A 27,184-nucleotide genomic window follows, 5' to 3' on the forward strand; every position below is an offset into this window, starting at 1 on the left:
TTCTTTCAAGTATCTTAGTAAAAGCTGTGCATCTGCCTGAAACCATCGAAATAAATATGAAAAACTTTAGATACTTCAACTAATCTATTTTTATATAATTTCCACGCAACCCAGAAGCCGACATGGTGAAAAGTCCTAGTAGTCAATCAATGATGCGTGTTACGAGCAGCACAGAGATCGGTGATCACAGAGCCAACACTCAGTTCATGCGGAAAATACCGCCAGGAGCAGAAGCAAGCAATATCCTTGTAGGTGAAGTGGATTTCTTGGATAAGACCCTTTCAGCTTTTGTACGCCTAAAGCAAGCATCTGTCATGGGTGATTTGACGGAAGTTCCAGTTCCAACGAGGTTAGTCAAATACACCAGCAATCCCTTCCTTTTAAAGACAAATTATCAACCCCAATTCCACCCCCAACCAGATTCATCTTCATCCTGCTAGGCCCGCCCGGAAGTCACGGTAGCTTCCACGAAATTGGTCGTGCTATGGCCACTCTTATGTCAGACGAGATATTCCACGAGGTCGCCTACCGTGCCAAAAAACGTGACCACTTACTTGCCGGAATCGATGAATTCCTCGATGCAGTCACCGTTCTTCCGCCCGGTGAGTGGGACCCGGCCATTCGGATAGAACCTCCAGCTGCTATTCCATCCCAAGAAGATCGAAAACGTCCACCGGAAAATCCAAAAAAGGAAGAAGTCGACGAAGAGGAGGAGGAGCAACGACTACGAGAGGAGTCCGGACTGTCCCGGACCGGTCGTTTATTCGGAGGCCTGATAAATGATTTCAAACGAAAGGCACCCTGGTACTGGGCCGACTTTAAGGATGCTCTTTCGTTGCAATGTATTGCGTCCTGGATATTTTTATATTTTGCTTGTCTGTCACCTATTATTACGTTTGGTGGTTTGCTCAGTGAGGCCACTGGAAAGAATATGGCTGCTATGGAGTCGCTTGTTTCGGGATTTGTTTGCGGAATGGGGTATGGATTTTTTTCGGGACAGCCGCTAACTATTTTAGGATCAACGGGTCCTGTACTGGTGTTCGAAACGATAGTATACACGTTTTGCCAAGAACGGGAGTGGGATTATATGTCGTTTAGGTTCTGCATTGGAACATGGATTGCCATCATTTTGCTGATATTGGTGGCAGTGGATGCTAGTGCATTAGTTTGCTATATAACACGGTTTACTGAAGAGAATTTTGCAACGCTCATTGCGTTCATATTCATTTATAAGGTAAGCCAAAACTTTAGTTTTTAGTTGCGTTTTGACAAGAAAAACTGACTTTTTTTATTCAATATCTTTGCAGGCTGTTGAAAATGTGGCTTTGATTCAAACGAAATTCCCTATTCATGCCAAGACTGCATATGACTGTGTTTGTACACCGCCTATAGGTAGTAATGATTCGTTATTGGAATGGGCAAAATATGATAAAGCCCAATGCTTGGTAAGTATTCTACATAAAAGATCAACCAAACCTTTCATACCCGAAGCACCGAGCTTCCAGATTCCGATTTGTTTTTTTTTTGTAAGGAGGTGGAACAACAAAACTGAACATGAGAGATTTACATCCACTGAAACTACCCCCTTCCCCACCCCTTTCAAACCTTCTGGATTAGGCTACATAATGGGTTGGGGTTAGCTTATTTTAGCCTTCCTTCTATACGTGGCGACCCCAACCACGCCTTCCTCACCCCACTTCGCTTTTCGCAGTTTACTTTGGATCGTTGAGATCATGGAGATGATCGTATCCCAATCCTCCTTGCAAGGTACCATTCTCAAGACAAAATTCTCCGGCGATAGCATTTCACCTAGAGTTTCCTACCTTAGTACCTCCTTTCCTCCTTCTTCCACGAACCTCGGGTGTTGGAGCAATAAGTGCGCTGGGTCCTCCGGGACCCCATCACAGTTTGGACAATCAGGTGAGGTGTCCAATTTAAACTTATACAGGTACGGTATCCTCCATGGCCGGTTAGAAACTGGGTAAAATTAGAATTATTGTCCCCATGTTTCCTTTCCAGTCACTCCCTTATGTAAGGGATTAACCTATGCGTCCAATGGCCCTTTTATGGGTTCTCCTATCGCTGTTATCACCTAATTATAGGTCTTCTCCTTTCGGGTTTTGATTTCTAGGAACTTTTTCACTTTCTAGAAACCTTTTCACTGTACTCACCCTACTTTTTAAGGTTTTGTGTAAACACAAAACCTTATTAAAATCGGTTTACCGTCTGTCTGTCTGTCTGTCTGTCTGTCTGTCTGTCTGTCCGTCTGTCTGTCTGTCTTTTTTTTTTTTTTTTTTTTTTTTTTCGGCGTTGGAAGGTGGAAAGGTTCAAAACCTACTGCTGGCTCCTGCCACACAGTTATGTGAGACTTCTACTCACTAAAACCACCTCCTTCTCATTCCACTCTCCCCACGGAACTCCTATCAAGTATTGCATCGCGGGGCTGGATCAGCTTTTAGCTGCGGCTCATTATAGTTCTCTCCCTTCCTTGCTTTCGTCGTAGTTCTTCCTGCCTAAGCTGTTGGTGAATAGCTTGCAGTTCCCTTACAACCTGGTTCCAGGCATCCGTTGACTCCAGCATAAACTCCACAATGTTTTCGGGTGTTAAACGCCTGTCAGCGACCGCTTCCATTCTTGTTCGGTGCGCGGTGAACCTGGGGCAATCAAATATGACATGCTCCGCATTCTCAGCCACGTTACCACATCTTGGGCAGCATGGTGATTCGTCGTGACCAAATCGATGTAAATAAGCACGATAACCTCCATGTCCACTCAAGAATTGTGTTAGCTCGTGGCTTAATTCCCCATGGTTTCGTTCAAACCATCTCCGAATATCCGGAATGATGCGGTGTCTGTCTGTCTGTCTGTCTGTCTGTCTGTCTGTCTGTCCGTCACACGCATTTTTCTCGGAAACGGTTACAGCGATTGACACCAAATTTGGTAAAAAGGTGGGAACTGTGAACGCTCATGCATACAGTGAGTTACATCCTCTTACGTCGAATTTAAGGGGGGGTCCCCATACATGCAAAAGGGGGGTGTAATTTTTTTTTTCATCAAATATAGTCATGTGGGGTATCAAATTAAAGGTCTCAGTTAGTACTTTTCGAAAACGGTCTTAGTTTTGACATTTATTGGAAAGGTGGGGAGTGCGGGGGGTTGAAAGTGACCATTCCTTTACGGGGGCCATTCTCAGAAACTACGCAACCGAAAAATCTGAAAAAAATCAACAGGCTGCCACTATATGGTGCCTGGGCTCCGAAATACCTTCCACATTAATATCAGCACAAATAAAGTTAATAATAGTATATTACTATAATTTTTAGTAATTCGCTGAAAACCCCCCCTTAAGTTCATGCTAGGACCACGAAATTTCGCAACAATATAGGGTGTAACATAGAGCATAATGTTACCAAGTTTGGTGGAAATCGCACTATTGCTAACAAAGTTATAATACGTCAAAGTTGTCGCTTCTTTGCAAATTCAAGGCTATAAATGTCAATATCATCCGAAAGTGGATATTCTCACATAATATTGTATGTGCATATATTACGTGCTACGTACTAAGAAATGCACAAAACCTTTCGTACCTGAAGCGTCCAGCTTCCGGTTTCCCGAGTTGTTCTTTTTCCTCCGTGGAACCACCGAATGCTCTACTTCGCGCTTCAAACGACCCCGCCTTCTGCTCTCCATTCTGAGCGCTTACAGTGAAACATGACATGCCCATGCATCTGAATTGGTATAGATACTTCTTGTAAAGACCAGGAACAGGATGAATGAGGACCTATTTTATACCTCGTCCCGCAGGGGAGAACCACGTGCTGACCCCTTAGTACTCCTGCTGTAGTGGTGTACTCCTTAGATTCAAAGTAAGTTTTCGGAGAGACCACTTTCGATTAGCCTAAAGGAACAAACGTGAACAGCCGTTTTAGACAATGAGTCCTTTATCCATCCCCAGCTAGTCAGCAGCAACATTTTTGACGTCCAACGTCACCACCAACATTTGTTGAAAGGCATTATGTTGGAGGCTTCAATACAATGTCTATAACGACGCTCCTAGAATGAGAGGAGACGAAATCAAATTGTCACCCTAAAGGGCATCCCTATATACTATTAAAGGAAAAGTGAAGGTAAATGACCTTCCCTACCTTCTTCTCTATAGTGTCTATAAGGCAAATCCACAGGTATAATGATCGGTTCCCAGTTGCTTATTGACCTTCGGAGCAAACTTGTTAATAGCTATATGATTTCCGGTTTCGTCCAGGGAGGAGGCAACTCATCAGACGCTGCCTCTATCCCCAGGGTGACCGAAATAGTTACAAGGTCTGCCCTTGGTATCTGTGGTAGTATCTGTCCCTTATATAAATTCAGACCTAAGCTGAACTAGATAATCAAGTGAATATCAGACTTATAACTCCTTCGATTCCCAAACAAAAATCTTGCTTCTAGCTCTAACGCCCAACAGGGAAAACTCCTTCAAACATGCATGCTACAAACACGCTAGTAAACCTGTCCGGTCTGGTCTCAATAGGCGTTTGAGAATTCTACTGAGGATAACACTCACACCTCCACAAGTTCCTACCCGGCTACGGCAAGGATTGTGCAGTCCTCTAATGCATTACATTAAGAAAAAGGTTTAGATGACATTCACACCCTCAGCTTCCTCATAATAACCCTGAACACGGCTTCTGAAGAATCCACATTTCCCTCTATGCAAAGTTCTTTGAAGTATTCCCATAGGTTGCTGCGTATGGTCTATTTAAGCCTACTTGGAAATTTCAAGATCCAGTTTTCTTCTGGCTTACTAGAACAGTTTTCTGGCTTGAAATCATTCGTGATCTTATCCTTCCACCAATAGTTGTCCCCATATTGTTGAGAATTTTTCGCTTCGGTATAACATATTTTTATGCTTTCTTTATGCTTTTCTGAAGCGTCACTGGCACGACAAAATGCGGCCTCCCAATGGCATCTCTACAAACCGGATCCCCCTCAAATACTTTCACGCACCAACCCTGATTCACAGTTTCCCATGTGCGGGAAAACGCACTGCCGTATACCGATCAGGAGGAAAATATCCTGATCATGTCTATAGGTATAGTGTTCATTAGCAAACCAGGCCACTCTTCTCACTAAAGTAGTACTCCCATACGCCAGATTGACTATTAGGCACAAGCCTATCCCTCGGATTTCCGGCATTTGCAAGGACCACATCTACCTCGGCGAAAGCCTCTTGGAAAACATGGCAGCTGTTGTTTGTAGTTCGACTACCCCAATTCAAGCCTGAGCAGTAAAATTACCGGAAACGGCTTCTCATATCTGAAGTCAACATACCTAGTATTTCTCCATATTATGCCATCGTCGTAGCAGCAGTAGAGCGTAGCAACTATAGAAATTAATGGCAGCTACTTTTGCCCTGACGTATCCAGCTTTGGAAATTTCTCCATTTGCGAGAGTAAGTTCTGCGTTGCCTAATTTGTCCCAACTTCCTTTCCTAATTTTGCATCCTGCAAACTGCAAAGTTTCGTGATTCTAGGAGAACTTAAGGGGGCCTTCCTGCCAATTACTAAAAATTATAGTGTGGAGGGTTTTTTGGGGCCTAGGCACTAACAGTGGCAGCCTCTTGACTTTTTTCAGATTTTTCCGTTAAGTAGTTTCTGAGAATGGGCCCGTTAAAGAAATGATCACTTTCAACCCCCCGCACTCCCCACCTTTCCAACAAATGTCAAAACTAAGACCGACTTCGAAAACTACTAACCTAGACCTTTAATTTGATTCCCCACCACATGACTATATTTGATGAAAAAAAAAGTTACCTCCCCTTTTGCATGTATGGGAAACCCCCCCGCCCCCTCTTAAATTGGACGTAAACTCACTATGTGCGTGAACGTGGGAAAGAAAAAGAAGGTATGTAGGAGGTAGCAGAAGGTCTTCGTTTTCTACCACCACTAAAGCATTGTAGCAACCATCCGCCGCTGAATGGTTGTTGCACCCCGATCTCATACTATTAATAAGCTTCTTCGTAGGCCAATCAACGTCCTGATGTCCAGGAGGGGTTGTGACCATCGCAATTTTTCAACGAGGTTTGGAAAGGAGGACCTTGCGGGGTTGGTGTTCAAAATTAAATTCCACCGTTTTGACATCAAAATATCCGCACTTTGAGACGCCATGGCTTTTTATGGAGGATGACCCTCCTTCGTCTTCAACATATCGGCCCCATTCTCTCCCCTGCACAGAGCGCGGTTCAAAATTCGAATTTTACCATGATGGTATAAAAAAACACGTTGAGGAGCTATAACTTTTTCAAAGGCAGTGACCGCTTCAAGTTTTCATCCTCTTCCCGCTGCATGAACTTTCCACTCCCTCAAGGGATGGGGTTGAAAATTTAACTTTTACTAAAATATTTCCTATACTACTTGTTTTATTAACAAGGCGGTTCACACCTCATGGCACAACTGTTCGCAGAACGCCCCCTCCTCCCTCCACAGAATTACATAATATTTGAGAAAAAGTGTGAAGAGTTCACCATCAAGATTGCATACCAATAGGTACATTCCCGGGTACAATCCATATGGTAAATTGACAGTCAATAAATTGGTTTCCCTAAAATAGAGTTTCCAAAAAGCAAAAAATTCAAAGTTTAACCACTTTTGGCCCGTTACGCCTCTTTACGGGATCAGCGATGTCCGCACATGGTTGGCAACTGTTTCAAGAATTGGATTATCTTCCGATGTTCTATCTGCACGCAAATTTCAACAGCAAATTGAAGTCAAGATAGCAGGGAACCACTTTTCTATATTCAGCAACAAGCCTTGACAAGGGAATCCTCTTGCGTTCGCCCCGAACGTCGAGCTTAAAGGGGTGCTCCCCTCGCTCCAGGACTTTAAGAGTGCCCTCATATAATGAGTTCAGTGACCTCCATCCTAATGAGGACCTGTGAACATGTCCCGAGGTCCCTGGTGGTGTCGACCTTCGGCGTCCTGTGTTGGGAAGGTGGCGTCAGTCGCAGCTTCGAAACCGCGTCTCTGAACAGACGCAGCATGCCGGAGTCGTTTAACCCTGCTCTGATATTCAGCACATTCGAGGAGTTACAAATTCTCCCCGTACACCATCTTCGCGAGGCTGACCGTGAACTCCTCTCGGTGGGTTGTGCGAATACCGTGGAGGAGGAAATGCAAGGACTGCGACTACGACGAATCATCGCGAGCCATTAAGGCGGCCTTTAGTGTCCTTGGCCGTGACGATCACGGCTGGTACACCTAAGTGCGAGACCCACTCTCGACAGAGGGCCTCAGCAGATGATTGTGCCGTAATGTCAGTCAGAGGTATTGCCTCAGGCCACCGCGTAAACCTTTCTAATACTTGTATCCGTGCGAGACCCCTAAAGGGCCAATGATATTGAAGTGGTTAGTGTAGAAGCACTTGGTTGACCGAGGGAATACACCTACTTCCTTCCTTACGTACTTGTTGATTTTGCACTTTTGGCGCGCGATGCACTGTCTGGCTGAAGAGTTTACGTTCTTGTTCATAGACGGCAGAAGTATTTTCCAGTGACTAACCGGTTGGTCGTCCTGATGGGTGGGTGCGCAAGATCGTGTACTCCGTGAAATACTTCCTTGCGAGAATCGGCCGGAATGAATGGCCTAGGTCCCTTGTCTGAAGTCTCGCAGAGTAAGTCGCAGTTTGAGCCGAAGATAGGAAACTCCTTGAACCTATAGTTGGGGATTGCCTTCAGGCTCTGAAGCTCTGCGTCGCCGCGCCTCGGCGACCGCGGTAGAATCACAACATTAGCATCTTTTGGCCCCGTTACGCCTCCTTAATCGAAATTCTTCAAAAGCAATAAAGTCTGATTTGAAGGTAATGGGGCATAGAAAGACCATCTGTTCTCTCTACTACCGATTTCCACTTCTCCACCTTTTCGACTTCTTCAAATAATAAAATTGTCTCTACGAAAAACTCCAGTGGGATACTAAATCGAATGACGATACGATGGCCGTTAACTGCTTAATAAGAAACCACTCCTCATAGATTGTTAGCTTTAGATACTCGTACATCAAAATACTTTTACAATTTATTTAGCAACTTTTAAATATAAATTTTAAATCTTAGTACTTACAAAAATTACCCTTTCTTTCCAGAATTTCAACGGTACCCTGATTGGTGCGGATTGTTCTAAACCAGAAGCATCGAATGTATTTCTTATGTCCGTCATCTTATTTTTGGGAACCTTCATCACGTCAATTATACTAAAAGATTTCAAAAATGCTCTATTCTTTCCGTCATGTATTCGTCAAGTTATCAGTGATTTTTCTGTGATTATCGCCATTTTTTCAATGTCATTGATGGACTTTTTAAGCGGATTACCCACCCCTAAGCTGGAAGTACCGAACGAATTTAAACCAACCTTACCAAGCAGGGGATGGGTTATAGCACCTTTCGGCAAAAATCCATGGTACAGTGGAGTCATAGCAGTTTTTCCTGCATTGCTTGGAACCATCCTTATATTCATGGATCAGCAGATTACGTCGGTCATAATTAATCGGAAGGAAAATAAGTTGAAGAAAGGATGCGGATATCATTTGGATTTGTTCGTTTTGGCGATATTGATTCAAGTATGCTCAGTGATGGGATTGCCATGGTAAGAGATTGATATGATTTTTTAAGTCCCTTTATTTTTTGTATTAACTACCTCCCCCCCCCCCCCCTAAAGTCCGCATTCACATGATGCCGGACCGGACCGAATGGAGAGCAACTTGCTCCCACTCTTGATGGCCCACCGACTCCTCTTTTTGAGTTTAACACTCAAGTTTCCAAAATTAAAAAAGGGACGAAGACAGCTATAGTTTCTTACCAGGGCAGAGGCATCTCTTCAGGGAGCATATAACATCTACGAGCCGCTTCGGTCATGCTGCTCCCAGGGCAGAGGTAAGGCAGCGTCTGAAGAGTTGCCTCTGCCCTGGTAAGGAAAGGGGGCCGTCTTCATCCCTCTTTTAATTTTGGAAACTTGAGTGTTACACCTAAAAGGAGGACTCCCTAGAACATCAAGAGTGGGAGCTAGTTGCTCTCCATTTGGTCCCGAGGGCGAACAAATAAATGTCAAGCATTTAGTCAGAACAGTGGTTTAGAGAAGGATGTTCTGGAGGATGTCGTCCAGTAACGGGCGTAATCTACAGTATTATTTAATACCCAGTCTTTTTAATGTTGTTGGATCTGACATAATCTGAATCAGAGAGTTACTACCGGCTGTAATCCTACGAAGATTTTTTCACCTCCTATCGAAGTATGAACAATTCCGTAGACTATACAACGAAAAAACTTATAAACGATACCCCGACCCTCTGGTTGAGGATAAAATCCGGTAAGGAAGATCCAACACAGAAAGTCTATAATAGTAAAAAGAAGACATTCTATGCCCTGCCTCAGATTAAGCGGACACCAGATAACTTTTTGGGAAATTGAATTGATGGACCTCGGTGAATAAGCGAGATGTCTGGATTTTCTTGCTAAGATAACCATAAACCGTATACAGATTAGTTCGTGGTAATGACAATTTTCGACAATTGAGGAAGGTTGCCATTTACTCCTTGGTGAAGTGCAGTTGGTCAACCACACCTACGTGCTAACCCTCGTGGTTACTCGAAATGCACTTCAGCTCCCTGAGGACTTGCCGAGATGCCCGTACTCTTTCTCAACTGCCCTTAGGAGGACCTACTAATCGGCCACCTTGGATGAGTGGATTCCACTGCATGGCGTAGCCAGCCCTGTAATTGTCGCCTTAATGTGCATGCATACGAGTATCACGCTTGCGCACCGACGAATTTGGCCAAAATGTCAAATCGTCGAATTGCGCCGGAGATACCTCAAAACGAAAGGGAAGGCGGGCCACTTGCCCGAAATGCAAGAATTTCCACGCTACCATGCGAGAAACCCGAGGTGTCGCAAAACGACCCCCTCCCGAGAGGTTTTCAGAAATGAAAAAAAATACAAAATCGTTGGATTCCCGCGTAAGATACCTCGATCGAAAGGAGGTGGCCCAGATTCCGAGAATGCAAGTATCCTCACGCTACCATGCGAGAAACGCGCCAAAATGTGCCCGCCGGAGATATCTCAATTGAAAGGGGAGAAGAGGCTACCCAAATGCAAGAAAATTGAAAATTTTCACGACCCCGACAAAATGGCCAAAAATGCAAAATCGTCGAATTCTCGCCGGAGATACCTCGATCGAAAGAGGAGGCGGCCCAGATTCCGACAACGCGCGATATTTCACGCTACCATGCGGAAACGCGAGATATTGCAAGAAACAAAACATCGCCAGAGAGGCTGGCCGGGCTCCAAGAAAATTTAAAATTGCCACGACCCCCGGGGCGACAAATTGGCCAAAAATATAAAATCGTCGGATTCCCGCGTGAGATACCTACATAAAAAGGGAAGCGGCCCAGATTCCAAGATTCCCGCCGGAGATACCTCGATCGAAAGAGAAGGCGGTCCAGATTCCGAAAATGCAAGAGTTTTCAGGCTACCATGCCGGAAACGCGAGATAAACCCCGCCCGAGAAGCTTTCGTAAATCCAAGAAAATTGGAAATTTTCACGACCCCCGACAATCGTAAAAGGAGGCGGCCTAGATTCCGAGAATGTAAGAATTTTCACGCTACCATGCGACAAACACAAGATATCGCGAAAAGGCTTTGGAAAATCCAGGAAAATTGAAAATTCTTACGACCCCCGGGTCGACCAAATGGCGAATGCAAAATCGTGAAATTGCCGCCGGACATACCTTAAACAGTCCAGGCTCCGAGAATGCAAGAATTTTGACGCCATCATGCGGTCAACGCGAGATATCGCAAAAAATCCCCCGCCCGAAAAGCTGGCGGAAATCCAAGAAAATTGAAAATTTTCACGAAACCCGGGTCGACAATATGGCCAAAAATGTAAAATCGTCGGATTCCCGCCAGAGGTACCTCGATTGAAAGAGGAAGCAGCCCGGATTCCGACAATTCAAGAATTTTCACGCTATCATGCGGGAAACGCGAGATAACGCGAAAAAACCCGCCCGAGAGACTTTCGGCAATCCAAGAAAATAGAAAATTTGTGCTATTCCCAGGCCCACAAAATAGCTCAGTGCCACCGTCGGTCGGAACCACGTTTCAAGAGATATAAATTGAAAAAAGCCTTCGATTGTCTACACGACAGTGCGATAACATATCATTTCATCAGCATAGACGACGTTTTTGAGGAAAGATGTTATAACCCATTGAATTCTTTCACATCCTCTAGACAAGACAGCATGAAGACCTTCACCGATTACAAGAAGAAATAATATCGATGACTGGCGAACTCCGCTCCGGACCTCAAAATCCTCATCGGCGCAGCATGGGGCATTTTGCGCCATCATATGTCGCTCTGATAATAGCTATTAGCTTCTCTGAAATGCTCCTTCTTGGGTAGAGCATGCCAAACACACTCCCAAAACCTTCTCAAAATCAATGGAGAGCAGGTGAAACGAAGATCTAAACCCCGCGCTCTGCTCCAGAATGATCCATAGAGCGTCGATGTGGTCAATCCAGCAGAATCCGAGGCAGAAACCTGCCTGCTCTCTGTCGACCAAGTTTTCGAGATGTTCCAGAATTATTTTAGCCATTATCTTTGTGACAGCAAGGAGCAAGCAGATACCCCTCCTATTGTCACACTCAAAATGAATGCCCTACTTTTTGATCATCTTCCCCTTTTTCTACTCCTTAGGAAAGGTCTCGAATTCCCGGGATTTCCATACGGGTGGAGCAGTAACTGCAGGTTCAGCGATGAATAGCTCTGCGGGAAGATCGTTAAGCCCTGCGACTTTACTCCGCTTGAGATTGATGGCCGAATTTATTTCTCTTCTTCTTAGAGGAACACTCCGTATCCGCATGTTACGGTGACTAAAGATTTAATCACGTATCAGGACCGTCACAATTTGCAGCAGTTAATAAAGCCTCCAGTCCTTTCCGGTGATCAATCCGCTTCAAAGATTCCATAGTCAACCAGATCTTATGACGCCACTTCGAGAGGTGGCCGACGATCTGTATAGTACCTGAGAAAAGAGATTTTCTGATGGCGGCCTAATAATAATAATCGTTGGCGCAACAATCCATATTGGATCAGGGCCTTGAAGTGTGTTAGAGCACTTCATTCAAGACCGTAACGGTACACTAGGAGGCAATGTGGTCAGCATTGCGCTCGCCCGAGATTATTACCCTGATTTGACTCAGGTACTCATTCACAGCTGAGTCGACTGGTATCCGACGTCAAATCACGATGCAAATTCCACTGCCACCAGTGAGATTTGAACCGCGACCTTCCGTATGACAGCCTAGTGCTCTAACCACTGAGCTATCCGGACGACGATGGCGGCCTAATGCTCATCGATATTCTCAGGCAGGTTACGCAGTGTATCTACCGTCTGATCAACAAAACAATTCTCCGTCTGTCCAGCGGCAGCTGGATCATACATGCAATCAATGTTGAAGTTGGGGGTCGCAGTTGTCCCGTCCTGCAAAAAGTGGCCTACGTCTTTCAAGGCCGATGTCAGAACCTCTCTCCATTAAGCAGACAACTCCTAAATCTACTGCTGACCACAGCGTGGTCAATCTGACTGCTCGGTCTCATTGCGGCAACCATATGAAACAAAGCAACACCAGATTCGTGTCTGGTACCACTCGGTTTTCTAGAGTACAAAAGCTCAGTGCCGCACGATAGAGAAAAATACTCCTCATATCACTTAGATCCACAATATCCACCTTATATCGCTGGAATTTGGTCAAATTGATGATATCCGGCAATACTCATTGGTTTAGAGGAGGTTGAATCTACATAATCTACATATATATATATATATATGAGCTACCAGTTGGTATTTCCGAAAGCAGGTGATGTTTAAGGCAGGGATGTCTAGGTCAATAGCAGTGTGGTCACCAATATCAGGGATAGTTTCAAGAAACGGAAATACCATTTTGGTTAGGCTATTCCTCAAAACATTTACACAAATTCAAAATTTACCATTTTAAAACAATTTCAAAGTATTCAAAAGAAAAACTAGCGTCGAGAAACTGGATGCATTTTTTTTTATTTTTCTCCAACACAGGTTCGTTGCTGCAACCGTGCTCAGTATTAATCACGTGAATTCTTTGAAGTTAGAATCGGAATGCGCAGCACCCGGTGAAAAGCCACAATTCTTGGGAGTACGAGAGCAACGTGTAACGCACATATTAATATTTTTAACAATTGGTTGCTCAGTCCTGCTAACACCTCTTCTGAGTCACATTCCAATGCCTGTTCTGTTTGGCGTATTCCTCTATATGGGCGTTGCTTCTCTTAAAGGACTCCAGTTCTTTGACAGATTATTGATCATATTCATGCCAGCCAAATATCAACCGGACTTCATGTTCCTAAGGCAGGTGAGTATCGAGCAGGATGTTATTTTTTTTTTAAATAATTTTTTTATTTTTTATCAATTTATTAATTTGTTAACTTCTTAATTTATTTCAATTACTTATTTCTAGGTTCCACTTCGACGAGTCCATTTATTCACGCTTATCCAGTTCGCCTGTCTCGTTGTTCTCTGGCTGATAAAATCATTCCAAAAGACATCAATACTCTTCCCGCTCATGTTAGTTGTGATGATTGGTATTCGAAAATCACTGGATTTCCTATTCACTCGACGCGAATTGAAGATCCTTGATGACATCATGCCCGAAATTATAAAACGACAACAGGACGATTTGCATCGCCTTGAGGATGGAACAGGAGAGGTGGGATTTTATCGCAGATTTGTCGATTGCTGTCTTGGCAAAAGACGCAAGCGATTTAGAAACTAGTAGTTTTGCACAAAATTTACTACCTATTTATCTTTTTTACTTTTGCATAATTGGTTTATGTTGAGAATTTCCCACAAAACACAAGTAACACACAATTACAATTTAATACAACCATTAACTCTGCAAAATGTCAATGTACATTTCATCATTGCAAATTAGTTTTTGAATAATATGAGAATCAATGGAAATTGTCATCCAATTTGTAGTTTTATCACATTTAGAAGTGATTCACTTCTATTGTACACACATAGTTTTATTTGTGATTGATTTTTGTTTTATTTTCAAAGATATATTTTCTCATTCATGTTGGTTTTAAAGGAAATCAAGACAGTGGATTGTTGTTATAGCGAAAATAAACTGCCATTTTCCAAATAAAACTCATTAATGAAAATATTTAAAAACAAAAAAAATGTTCTTCCGAAAACCGAATGAGAGAAAATATCATTTAAACCATTTTTATTGTTAGTTAACATTGATGTCAATCCATCCCATTTTTCAATCATTTTTATGCAATCGAAGCATGGTATGATCGAAATTTCTTACACATCTATTTCTAAAGAAAAATTATTCTACAAATTTACAAATTATCTATGCCCAGAGAAAAGAATATAAATTCTTTTAAGTAATTTATAATCTTTTGTTAAATATTTGCATCTTTCCAAAACTGAAAAATATTGGATTTTATTTAAAAATTTTCTATAAAATATTCTCGCTTCAGAATATTTATTTATTTTTCAAAGTATTTAGTTTTGAATTTTACGCATTTCAACTATATCAAATTAATTCAACTGAATTATTGCAAATATTTAATGCTGAATCTATAACGAAAATTAGGATAATTTTACATTTTAGCTAAATATACATTGTTGTATGATTTCTATTTTATTTAGAAAATTCAAAATAGAACAATATACTCCTAAAAATTAATTCTATGATAACTGTTAGTACATGAAATTGTAAATAACATAAATACACTACAGCTCAAATCCTCTAGTTAGAGATATCCACAAGTAAAGCCAGAATATTTATTTTAGACAATTATACCATATACTTATAAGAAATCATAAATTAAAGTGAAAATTCTTGCTCAGGAATTTTAATCCAATCACTTTTACCATTAATTTGAAGAAAAGTGCATACTCAAACCATTTTCCTACTTAGTTGAAAACTGCGTAGATTATAAAGTCACTTCAAACACACTCTACATACCATAAGTATCTATTAGTTGTGCACTTGTACTTACAATTGATACAACAATAAAACTAGCTAAAGGAAAACAATCAGTTAAGATTTAATAATGAAAATTAGTGATAAATGAATGTAGGCCAAATTATTGCAATAAATATCTATATAAAAAAAACTATCTTACATACTAAGGGATCCGATCATGCATCATCGCGCCATTTTATTTCGGTTTCAATAATGAACAATCCGTTTATAAAAATAACCAATATGAAAACAGCAATAATTGGATTTTTAGAAAGAGCCATGGATGCCAAACATTTGAAAGGAAAATATTGTGAAGATAACAAAATTTAAATATAATATATTGTGAAAATTATAAAACTGATAATTAGTGTTATTTGTGTCATTATTGAATTGAGACGGATTTCTATTGTGTTTTTTTTTACTATTTTAAATTTATATTTATTTTATAGTTCTATGAAGAAAAAAGCATTTTTTAACATTATTTACAAAATACTACTTGGACTAAAGTATAGATGAAAATTTATATTTATTAAGTTTTCATGTTGCATTTGGATCTGTGCCATAAAATGTAGTGACCTAAAATCGTTTAATTTTATTAAATGAGCTCAAACTAAAAGATTGATTTGTGACTCGATCTATGTTTGACTCAAAAAAATTGAAAAATATATGCTATATTTTCATATCATGGTTTTGCCGACTTTTGGAGCAGAAGTCACAGCAGAATATATATTTATATATAACCCTATTTCTTATAAAGATAAACAAGGAAATCTTATAGAAATGCTGTCGGGTCAAATTGCACCAATGTACAAACTGCTCATCCTTAAACCCATGGCTCTCTTTTTCCGTCTGTTGTATGACGAAACTATCATACAATACTACCACTTTGGAGGGGCGCTGGACTAAGGGGAAAATTACGTTATTGCATACTCATATTGGGAGCTTCCAATGTAATCTGCTAGACTCTCCGAAGTCCTGCCAGTTTACCGAAATATATTTCGACTGTAGGCCGAGAGCCATTCGCTTATCCTCGGTCTGGGGATACTGCACTCTATTGCATGGCATAGCGACAGAATCCTCTGTTACTTCCGCCTTCTAGCTAACATGTCAACGAGTGTCTTGTTCATGCGCAAGCAAACTTCTCGTTTGATATTACTTCAAGTCAGAGAGAGAAGGATCGTTGTGATTCTAGCTCCTCTTGCCTGCTTCTCTAATTCCAAAGCCATTTGGCCACGCTCCATAACTCGGTGGGAAAAGATACCATAGTTCAATGAATTAAGCCACATTCTCCGGGAAAAGCAGCCTGATGCACGTCACCTATAACAAACGGAAAAAGTATCGATGGCATAGTGCAACACTGCAGGACTCCACCATGGAACTCAAATTCTTCAGATAATTTATTTTGATGCAATTCGTGACACTTTACGACGCCGTATATTGCTCTGGTAGTTCCGATTACCCTGAACAAATTACCCCTCCTACCCAAAGTACTTCAAATGCGCTCCCTATTGATGCTGTTGAAAACTCTTTTGAAATCCACAAGTCAAGTTGGGCAAAGTTCTGAATTTCACGCCCTGCTATAGAATGATCCACAGTGTTTTAATGCGGTCAATGTAAAAGAGCCCAAACCGGAACCAACCTGCTTCCCGTCGATCGAAATATTCTTTGATGAGTTCAAAGGTGATTTTAGCCGTTATCTTTGCAACAGAAGAGAGAACGCAGATAGATTTTTCGGACTCAACCCAGATGTTCTTGTTCGGTATTGTGAGGAACATCCTTTTCCTCCAATTGCTGGGAAAGCGAGGTGATAGTTCAGCCTATGTACATCCCCCATGAGCGACTGGACTGCTCCATTCCTGGTAAGTTCGCCCAGTAAAGTTCCTTCAGTGCCTTAATAGCCACTTGGCTGTCGGCTATAATTGCGATGTCCTGCCCCCTATAGTCAGTTTTCCTGGTAATCAGTTGCTAGTTTACGCCGTATATCAATGCCACACTCTCTCAGTCTGCTCTGTTGCTCCAACATGTTTCAAACTTCTTATCGAAGTGAAACCATGTTGTTATATTATCCCTTCGTATCGGTGATTGGAAATGCTGCCTAGGAAGAATATTAATTTTCCTTCGATTTAGGCCGCTCTCCACCTCAATAACACTCCAGGATATTCTGAAAATCGCCCTCTTTTCCTACATCGGTATGTACAGATGCGAAGGAGTCAATCCAAGAAGCATTCCCCTTGATATGTTGTACCGAGTTCCGTTCTGTCTGCCCAGATTATTGCCCATAAGTAATTATTGGCCCTATTATTTCAGAGTACTCGTTTCACTTTCATACCATGTGATCTCTTGGCTCACACGTGATCAAGCTTGCGTTTCCTAGTGAAATGGTATTATATTGACCTGGATTTATGCGCAGCCCCGTCTTCCTGCAACAGTTACTAATGATTCGCAATCTGGTTTGGATTGTGTCACAAAAGGTATCCTCACATTTTCCCCTACAGATTAAAACAATCTCAACTGCGCAACCCTGAGCCTGTATTCCAGTGTTGCTACCATGTTCCCCCCTCCTTGTGGAGGGGGGGTGTAGCGATCATGACAATACCATAGAATTTGTACCAGTCGGTACTTCTATTTGCCTACTATCTAACATTCTGACCATCCAGAAGGCCAGGGTGTTCCCCACTCTCTCACGGATTAGGGCATCTCCTATCTTTGTGTCCGATATATTATTGAACGCCTCTTCGACGTACGAAAACGGACACAGTGTTATTTGCTTTATTTCTATGGTATACCGAACTATATCTGTTAACTGATACAGGGCAGTTCCGGTTGACCGTCCTATCCGATAAGCTTTCTTACATGGATGTAACAGATTGCGAATTAAAACGTTAGTTCCAACATAGTTGTCCACCAACTTCTGCCTTTACCCCTGATCCCACCGAGATTTCACCTTTCTTGGGCTCAGATTTAGATTTCTTGGGAGCATTTCCCTTTGACGTGTTGATTTCTGCTGCACCCCGCTTTCTTGGCTCCGATAATGAAAACTAAGGTCTGTCTTAAGCCTTCTTAAAAACCTCCTCCTCAGGCCCTCCTTCGGATAGCACAGATACCATTTAGCACCTGCGCCACTGATGCCTGTCTCCTTCCTGATCTCAGACGTAACCCCAGACGTACTCTTGCTCATCCCTGCTTTTTAGGCGGGGTTATGGTTGTTGGTTACAATCCTCAGAGTAAGTCAATGTTGACCTTGGGTCCACTGTTTGACAATCAGTTACCCTCGACTGGGAAAATGGGCACGGTTCGCATAACACCTTAGATTGTAGGAGGTATTTTTCAACTCCTCGGCCTGGATCTGTAGCGTTTTGTTATCATTTGTCACCTCGGCTCCTGGAGTGCCATATTTCAACCGCAGAGAGGTAGATTAACTACCAGAACGCCGCATTCCGCATCAATCTATCCTGCAGATCACGGCTCGACCTCAACCGCGATGGTTGTTCGGCCATAATTTCTCGGAAGACCTACTACCTTCAAGTCTATGTATTTCGATTTTCGAACTCTTACCTAATCTTACTAATCCTACATCTTCCCGACTTCATCATGAAAACTATCCGCTATCCCTTCGCTAAACTTGTTTAATTGCAGCGTCAAACCCTTGATCCGGCCTACGCTCTGAATTGACCTTCATTTTCAACAAACATCAGTGTAGGATTTATTTCCTTTATTCATTATTTTTGGTTGGATATTCTCGTTGGCCTTCATCTCCTTTTTTCTGAATTTCTTCCAATGTTTGAGCTTGTTTGAGCTCTTTAATTCCTGCTGGTGCTGAAACTTCTGTCAATAAGTTACTGACGTTCGCCCAGTTTTCTTTATTGAAGAGGCTTTTCTCTCTTGACTGTTTTTTGGCACACTAAGGTTTCGTTTATAACGGACTACCTCGTTTTATCAAGTTTCTTCCCTTTTCTATGTTGGGGCGGTCTCCATGGGCTACTTGTTTGTTTGGTCCTCCAGTGCCTTAAATAGACAAGCTGGGAAAAGAGGAGTACCATAGTTCCGCTAAAACTGTATAAAACGCTAAAAAGTCTATTCACACTACTTCTTGCCTATGATACTAACAAACTTTTACAGATGTAAGGAGTTCTGTCAGAGACTGGGAAACACAGATTTTTGGTGGAAAAATACCTTTCTGCAGTATCTTCGCCTGAGATTTGAGGAAGCTGTACAGCTGCATATGAAGTCCCCTCTTCAAATAGCCAAGCATACCCCAAGTGATTCTTTAGCAAACAGTTTTATAGTTAGAAGTCCTAATAGGGTTTCAATCTGCCTGTTTTTTTAGGAAAAAATAATATTAACAATCGTTGGCGCAACAATCCTATTGGGTCTGGGCCTTGAACTTTGTTAGAGCACTTCAAGACCGTAACGATACAGTACAGGTTTACTGCATCCACTAGGAAGCAAAATGGTCAGCATTATGCTCGCTCGTGATTATTACCCTGATTTGACTCAGGTACTTCGATCGATAGGTCGACCGAGACAATGATAACTTGATACGCTGGATGGAAATTTGAAAGCTTCGCGACTCTCTCCAGATCAGACCTTTGACCGAACAGAATGACGAACCCGATCAAGAGGAGGCGACTCTGCTTTTGAACGGGGCACAGTTTGAAGAAGAAGAATAGGTAAAAATATCCATCGAGTGGTCTTTATTTTTTTTCATTTTCCAATCGGCAAATTGATGTATTATACCGCATGACTCCTTACTCCATTTTTCAAAGTATATGCCTTTTATGGCCCCCTACATGAGGATGGACGATTTCATAACGTACATAACGACGAAATCTATGATACCATGACCGTCAGATTGTGGATAAAATCCGGCTCAACAGGTTGCGTTGGGTGGATGAAGATGATCCAGCCCGGAAAGTCTATAAGGGTAATATCTACGGTAGAGAAAGAAAACGAGGCAGACCCTGCCTGACATGGAGCGATGGCGTAGATCAGGGCGCCAGACAGCTTTTAGGGATATCGCATTGGTCGGCCTCGGCTCAAAACCAGGATGTCTGGAGTTCCTTATTAAGGCAGGCCCAGACCGGATACCGGTTGTTGCGCCGTTGATGATGATGAGATGCCTTTTATCAAGACCCCGATGTTTAGATGGATGCTCATACGGCTCGCTTATCCGCACCAGCCACTGTTTGGCCCCTTCTTCCTTCATATTTTCCCCGGATTTTGTTAACGCGTTCCGAGAACTATCTATGTATTTTTTCTATTTTCGATACGAATATCGTCTAACCAAAGGCAATGCTTCAGTGATGATCTACCGCAGTGTCATTCTCCCTGTCGGTCCACTATGTATATGAGTACTGACCGACTATCAATGACAATGAACTAAGATGGCCTCTTCTCTTATCATAACTTTCCATATATCCATAGTCTAAGTCTATAAATGGAAGAATCCCTCATGAGATAAACATTTTAAGCGCAATAATTAAACAAAAATGAGAGTCTATCTGAATATCTTACAACTCCTGTGTGCCATGTCCTCTCCTCATCTGTCTGAGGTAGTATCTTCTTCAAAAAGTAGCCTACATTGTCTAGCAATTCATATAGTTCATATACAATTAGTAGTTCATTAATCTTCTGCATTCTATGAAGAGATGCCTATTCCAGGGGAGGTTTTATTCCAATTATGTTAAATTTTATATCAAATTCTCACTTAATCAAATTATTGACTTGGTTTTTGGCTCATCTTTGTATCTTCTAATATCACTCGCCACACCTTTATTTTCGATAAGTCAAATAAAATCTTTGCAAATTGTCAATCAAGCACATCTAGCGTCACTTGTATAATAAATAGCAAAATATTTTTATTTTTATATTAATTTATAAAAATACTAGGACGAGTAAAAACTGCAAAAAAAAATAAATAAACACAATAAATTAAAATCACAACAAACCCAAAAACCCAAAACCTGTTATGGCGACAACAACGTTTTTCTTCTTTTCTTTCTTTTCTTTTCTTTCTTTTATTCAAGGATAATAATGGTCATCATCCGGATGATCATCATTCGTATCAAACACCAGCATCTACCGAGGGCATACGTATACCACTAGCTAACGGTAATATAATGAATATACCGATTAATATATCTGAAGAAGTGAATAAAACTTCAATATGGAAACAAGTAAATAATGAGAAAATCACAAGAAATATAGATGCACCAACACCGGAAAATTTATTTCCGGAGATAATGTCGGGACAAATAACAATAACGGTACCGCATAAAAGGAAGAATGGAAAGAATCACCAGTAAGTGTTATTTAAAACTGTCACTCTATCATCTTATACTTCGTCTAGTTAACACTATCGAGATACATAACAGTAGAGGTGATCATACCTTGTACCTGTATCGTATTCAAGGTGTGATATGAGGACCTAATAGAGCCTCCATAAAAATGGATAATCCATATTTTGTGTCTATTACTCATGTAGTTTGAGCTTGTTTGAATTATAATTTATTTAATTTGTTTTTTGTTGATTTAATGCATCCGTGATACTCCGACCGCATACTACGTTTTGTGCTTTTCATTCGAAATTTTCAAAGAAATATTTGCGTAGTAGTTTATAGTTAGATTCACAATAATTCGATATAAAAAATCATGCATTATAAAATTAATAATATTTAATTCACTGAACTCAAAGCGGATCTGGAACTCTCGGCTCGGACCCAAAAATTTATCAAAAACTAAATATTATTGATTGAAAATAGACAATTCTAAACTTGGAAATATTAATTTCGAAAATGCCACAATGTCAGGTATGTTGTTGTCAAATGTAAAAATAGAAAATATATTAATTCATTGTAATTCGCTCAAAAATTTAAATAAGAACGCTCTTTGTAGATGCTTTATTTCTCAAATTTAAGCTGTAATAAATTCAAAGCTAATTTACCTTAAAAGATACATTGATGGTATATACATATGTAATATTTATAGTTAATGCAAAATAGATACTTTTATATAATAATTGGCCCTCGGTTCAGCATAAATAAAAGTAATATAGATATCTGCTAACCTAGATAAGTAATTTTTCATATTACAATATCTTTTCACAAGTATCTATAGATATTTATAAATGTTCCAGATTTCATATTTGAGTTCTGTGCTATCTCCCCGCTTACAAGCATTGATATTTCACGTAGTGCTATAAAATACGAATCCTATCCTCTTTACCTGTAATTGCAGCTCAAACGATAAGAAATATAAAAATTGTAGAAAAGATTATAGTCCAACAACAGATAATCGATTAACAACAATGAATGAGGAAGAAGAATCTATAGCAGCAACAACAGAGATACAGCACAATGACGATGGTGGAGTAAATAAAACCACAGCTAAGTTCGATATAGTGCAAGTTTAAGAAACCATCACAGAATTAATAACATCGTTTTCTCCGAGAACAGATGAAATTGATGTCAATTGATTCGCAACCAAGTTCATCTGATTCTCAGGTTAAGTATCTGTTACACTCGAAACCATGTCAATTGTTGCAATAAATATGAAAAATTTAAGGCTGGACTAAATTAGGCAAGATAATTAATAGGATAAGGAAATTGTTAATTTTAGTAAAATTGTTGCACAAAAAAAAATAATCTAGGATTGAGGAGTAGATGGCTTAGTTTACGAATTGGTGTTGGGTGAAAAATTAAAGAAAATGAATAGAATTAAATTATTAAAAATATAAAAAACTGGTTTTTGAAAAATCAAATACAAAATATTAAGATAATTAAAAATAAGATGCTAGTTGCTAGTTGCTTTTAATATATCGAATATTTTTTCGAATATCTTTCCCAAAAAATATCCAAGATAGTTGAAACCAAGTTGCTTTTCGAAAACACTTTTACTTCCGTTTTCAACTAAGAAGCAATTTCACTCAGACATAAATTTTCTCACAATTTATGATGATAATTCAATGATATCTATGAAAGAAAGGAAATTATTCAAGTATATAAAAGAAATTTTTTTTGTTTTTATTTTTCTAATTATTTTTATTTATTGTTTATTATTATTTATTTGAAATGTTAAAGTTAATTTAGAAATTCTGCTGTAAGGCATGTTAAAATCAATTTGATCTTATTCAAAACTCTTTTTCAGAGCCAAGGCTTCATAATATCTTAGAAAGTATGTTGGTTATCTCAAGAAGACTCTGTTTTTCCAACATTTCTCTTAACAAAATAACATTTTATGTATCTATCTACTTGCCTATTGTTCCGCCCATCTATATAGTTGTCGATCTCATTTTTAAGTCGAAAACCATTACGGATACGCATATTTGATCGAGGGCTCAGACGTTGGACTTCTAACAGATAAAATCTCTCAAGTTTTCTTCGAACTCTCCCCGCCTGACAAGAGGGATCTACCGCCCCCCCCCCCCCCCCCCCCCCTCTCCAGGCCCGGAGTTTTCTCGGAGAAACGGAATAGACATTTTAATGAAAGAAAGGGATAATATTGGTCCGAATAATTTTCATAATAGACCCGTATAATTTTCACCGTGGCCCACCACGTGGTTTACCACCGTCAAATGGGATTTTAGTTCAATTTTGAGGTTTCTCCTTGAACTTTCAATTTTCGGCCACTTGAAGAAAGCTTGTTCCGTATCTTCACCACATCCAATTATCTTTTTTGAGAAAAAATCCATTTTCTAAAGATACTTTCATCTTATAGTATATACCTATAGAAATAGCATGTGAAATATTATCTACGTCTGCGACCTCAGCAAATATGCCTGGCTTATTTTAAGGATGTTTCTCAAAACGATGTCTTTTAGACTAGTTGTCATGATTGTGAACGATCTATTCGACCGAATTGGATTTCAAAAGATCGTTGCACACGTGTATCTCGAGTCAATGCTATCAACCAATGGAGAACTGCGTTATGAAATTTCTTCACGCAATAACGCAACCTGGATGAAGTAGCGTTCCACAACGGGCGTTTTTTTTATCGACGTGTCAACGACCATCTCAAATCTAAAATTGATTGCAAGGTCGTCCGCTCTGTCGCTCTCTATGGTTCTGAATGTTGGCCGACTACAAAAAAACAATGGACGGCGTCTTGCAATAATGGAAATGAAGATATTGTGTTGAAGTAGTGGCGTGACACGTTTTGATCACATCCGAAATAAGGATATCCGCGATCGTTATGGGGTTGCACCGATCATAGAAAAATTGCGAGAAAAACGTCTTCCATGGAATGGACACGTAATTCGCACTAATGAGAATACACTAGCCAAAATTGGTTTGATTATCTAAATCGATGGTAAGCCGAAATAACGGTGGCTTGACACGCTGTATGGTGATTTGAAGGCCCCGCGACTACATCCAGATCAGCCCTTTGATAAAATAAAATGACGCAACCGATCCCGACGAGCTGACCCCGCTTGTGAACGGGACAAACACTCCTTTTAATATTATCGCAAACACGACGCGAGTACAAATTATATCCAAATTAAAACCGCCAATAGTTTAAATCTAGGCTAGGCCAAAGCTTTGCCAAAGCTAAGTCCTTTTACTTACGAGTACTTGCATGTTATGCCTAAAATGAGGGATCCGTGGTTCGAAAAAAATATAAGAGTAAGTTGCTTTCCATTTGATCCACTCCGACATCAAATAGATGTGGACTTAGGGTCTCTCATGTCCCAAACAAAGATTAGGGGAAAGTGCCAATCTGGGAGGTGAAACTCGAGTGCCCTCATCTTGGTGGTAAAAAGCATCGGCCACGGTTTGGTTGGATTTATTTCGAGTCAGCATGTTGCAGCGCAAACGCGTCCTCCACAACTTCGCTCATAACAGAGGGAAGCAATCCAGACATCACAATATCACCAAGTCGTCCGCCATCATCCCTACCGCCATCATCATCATCATCAACGGCGCAACAACCGGTATCCGGTCTAGGCCTGCCTTAATAAGGAACTCCAGACATCCCGGTTTTGCGCCGAGGTCCACCAATTCGATATCCCTAAAAGCTGTCTGGCGTCCTGGCCCACGCCATCGCTCCATCTTAGGCAGGGTCTGCCTCGTTTTCTTTTCCTACCATAGATATTGCCCTTATAGACTTTCCGGGTGGGATCATCTTCATCCATACGGATTAAGTGACCCGCCCACCGTAACCTATTGAGCCGGATTTTATCCACAACCGGACGGTCATGGTATCGCTCATAGATTTCGTCATTGTGTAGGCTACGGAATCGTCCATCCTCATGTAGGGGGCCAAAAATTCTTCGGAGGATTCTTCTCTCGAACGCGGCCAAGAGTTCGCAATTTTTCTTGCTAAGAACCCAAGTTTCCGAGGAATACATGAGGACTGGCAAGATCATAGTCTTGTACAGTAAGAGCTTTGACCCTATGGTGAGACGTTTCGAGCGGAACAGTTTTTGTAAGCTGAAATAGACTCTGTTGGCTGACGACAACCGTGCGCGGATTTCATCATCGTAGTTGTTATCGGTTGTGATTTTCGACCCTAGATAGGAGAAATTGTCAACGGTCTCAAAGTTGTATTCTCCTATCCTTATTCATGTTCGTGTTTGTGTTTGACCAGTGCAGTTCGATGTTGTTGGTTGATTCGTCTTCGGTGCTGACGTTGCCACCATATATTTTGTCTTGCCTTCATTGATGTGCAGCCCAAGATCTCGCGCCACCTGCTCGATCTGGATGAAGGCAGTTTCTACGTCTCGGGTGGTTCTTCCCCTGATGTCGATATCGTCAGTATAGGCCAGTAGTTGGGTGGACTTGAAGAGGATCGTACCTCTTGCATTCACCTCAGCATCACGGATCACTTTCTCGAGGGCCTTCCTTTTTCCGTCTGTGAAGTCGCTTCTCCGCTCGACGGAGTTCGTGATAAGTCTCTGCGCGTGCCCGCGTTCTTTGAGAATGCAACATTACTCGGTATGCGGCATTCTTCCGTTCCGTTGCTAGCTTACATTCATCGTCAAACCAGCCGTTCCGACTCCTTTTGCGGCTGGGGCCAAGTATATTTGTGGCCGTATCCATGATAACGTTCTTCAGGTGGTTGTGAATGTCATTAGTTGATGCTTCATCTCCAGGTCCTCTATTGACTGCGGTTATTGCGGCATCCATTTCCCTCTTATAGGTGTCGCGGAGGGTTGTATTGTGGATGGCTTCAGTGTTCACTCTCACCTGATTGTCAGGGGGGATTCTAGGTGGTATTGTTATTCGAGCTCGGAGCACCATGCCAACGAGATAGTGATCCGAGTCTATATATGTTCTGACATTCATCAAGGCTGAGAGGTGGCGGCGTTCGATCAACACGTGGTCAATTTGGTTGAAAGTGGTCCCGTCTGGAAAGGCCCACGTATGTTTGTGGACCGCTTTCCGCGCAAACCAGGTACTTCCAACAACCATTTCGTGTGACCCTGCTAATTGAATAGTCCGCAGTCCGTTATCATTTGTTTTTTCGTGTAAGCTATGGGAGCCAACGTATCGCCTGAATACGGGCTCCTTCCCTACTTGGCTGTTAAAATCCCCAGGTTTCATTTTTTGGCTGACTAAAAAACCTACTCCGAGCACATGGTTTACTGGATGACCGCTATAATATATGGTGTAGTGGCTCTTCTCCAGGAAACCGGTCCCTGTCCATCGCATCTCTTGCAACGCTGTTACATCAGCCCTATATTAGGACAGGGTATCGGCTAGCTGCTTATCAGCTTCATCTCTGTACAGGGAGCGCACGTTCCATGAGAAAATGCGCAAATCGTTGTTCCTTTGTCGTTGCCGGGTCCGTCGTTTTAAAATCCGTCCTATCCGAGGCTCCTGTTATGGCTTCGTAACAGGTTGTTTTCCGTGTAGGGTTGTCAGCCCTACCCAACCCCCAACCTGGAGGACCAGTTGGTACAATTTGTCCCGTTTTTAGGCGCGGGAGACTCGCCTTCATCCTTCTCCGTCTGCAGCTTTTCGTCAAGAAAGAGCTCCCAGCGGTCACCACGTGGAGGTGGAGATAGGGTTTGGTAGTAGAGCTGTTGGTGTTGGTTCAGCAGGCATTTCCCAGGTTTTACGCTCCATGGTGGGTACCAATCCACGTTTCGCCCCGGGACCTATACTACCCTTTGACCACCGCCATCATCACT

The 27,184-nt window shown here is 41.4% G+C and overlaps 1 protein-coding gene across 12 annotated transcripts in view; it reads left to right on the forward strand.

Annotated features, from left to right (window-relative positions):
* LOC119649693 (sodium bicarbonate cotransporter 3) overlaps positions 1 to 27,184 on the forward strand; it is a 193,928-nt gene that overhangs the window by 150,633 nt on the left and 16,111 nt on the right. For 8 of the 12 annotated variants that reach the window (XM_038051972.1, XM_038051980.1, XM_038051964.1 and 5 more), the window contains 8 exons: positions 115 to 349; positions 421 to 1,234; positions 1,308 to 1,445; positions 8,133 to 8,632; positions 13,113 to 13,425; positions 13,531 to 13,779; positions 21,081 to 21,355; positions 22,291 to 22,556. In XM_038051972.1, the coding sequence (XP_037907900.1) occupies positions 115 to 349; positions 421 to 1,234; positions 1,308 to 1,445; positions 8,133 to 8,632; positions 13,113 to 13,425; positions 13,531 to 13,779; positions 21,081 to 21,355; positions 22,291 to 22,465 (2,699 nt within the window). In that variant the 3' untranslated portion in view covers positions 22,466 to 22,556. Of the gene's footprint in view, positions 1 to 114; positions 350 to 420; positions 1,235 to 1,307; positions 1,446 to 8,132; positions 8,633 to 13,112; positions 13,426 to 13,530; positions 13,780 to 21,080; positions 21,356 to 21,748; positions 21,858 to 22,290; positions 22,557 to 27,184 lie in introns of those variants that run through there. The other 4 variants (XM_038052005.1, XM_038052000.1, XM_038052039.1 and 1 more) reach the window with 4 other exon arrangements.

This window comes from Hermetia illucens, chromosome 1, assembly GCF_905115235.1.
Source record: "Hermetia illucens chromosome 1, iHerIll2.2.curated.20191125, whole genome shotgun sequence".
Lineage (NCBI taxonomy): Eukaryota > Metazoa > Arthropoda > Insecta > Diptera > Stratiomyidae > Hermetia > Hermetia illucens.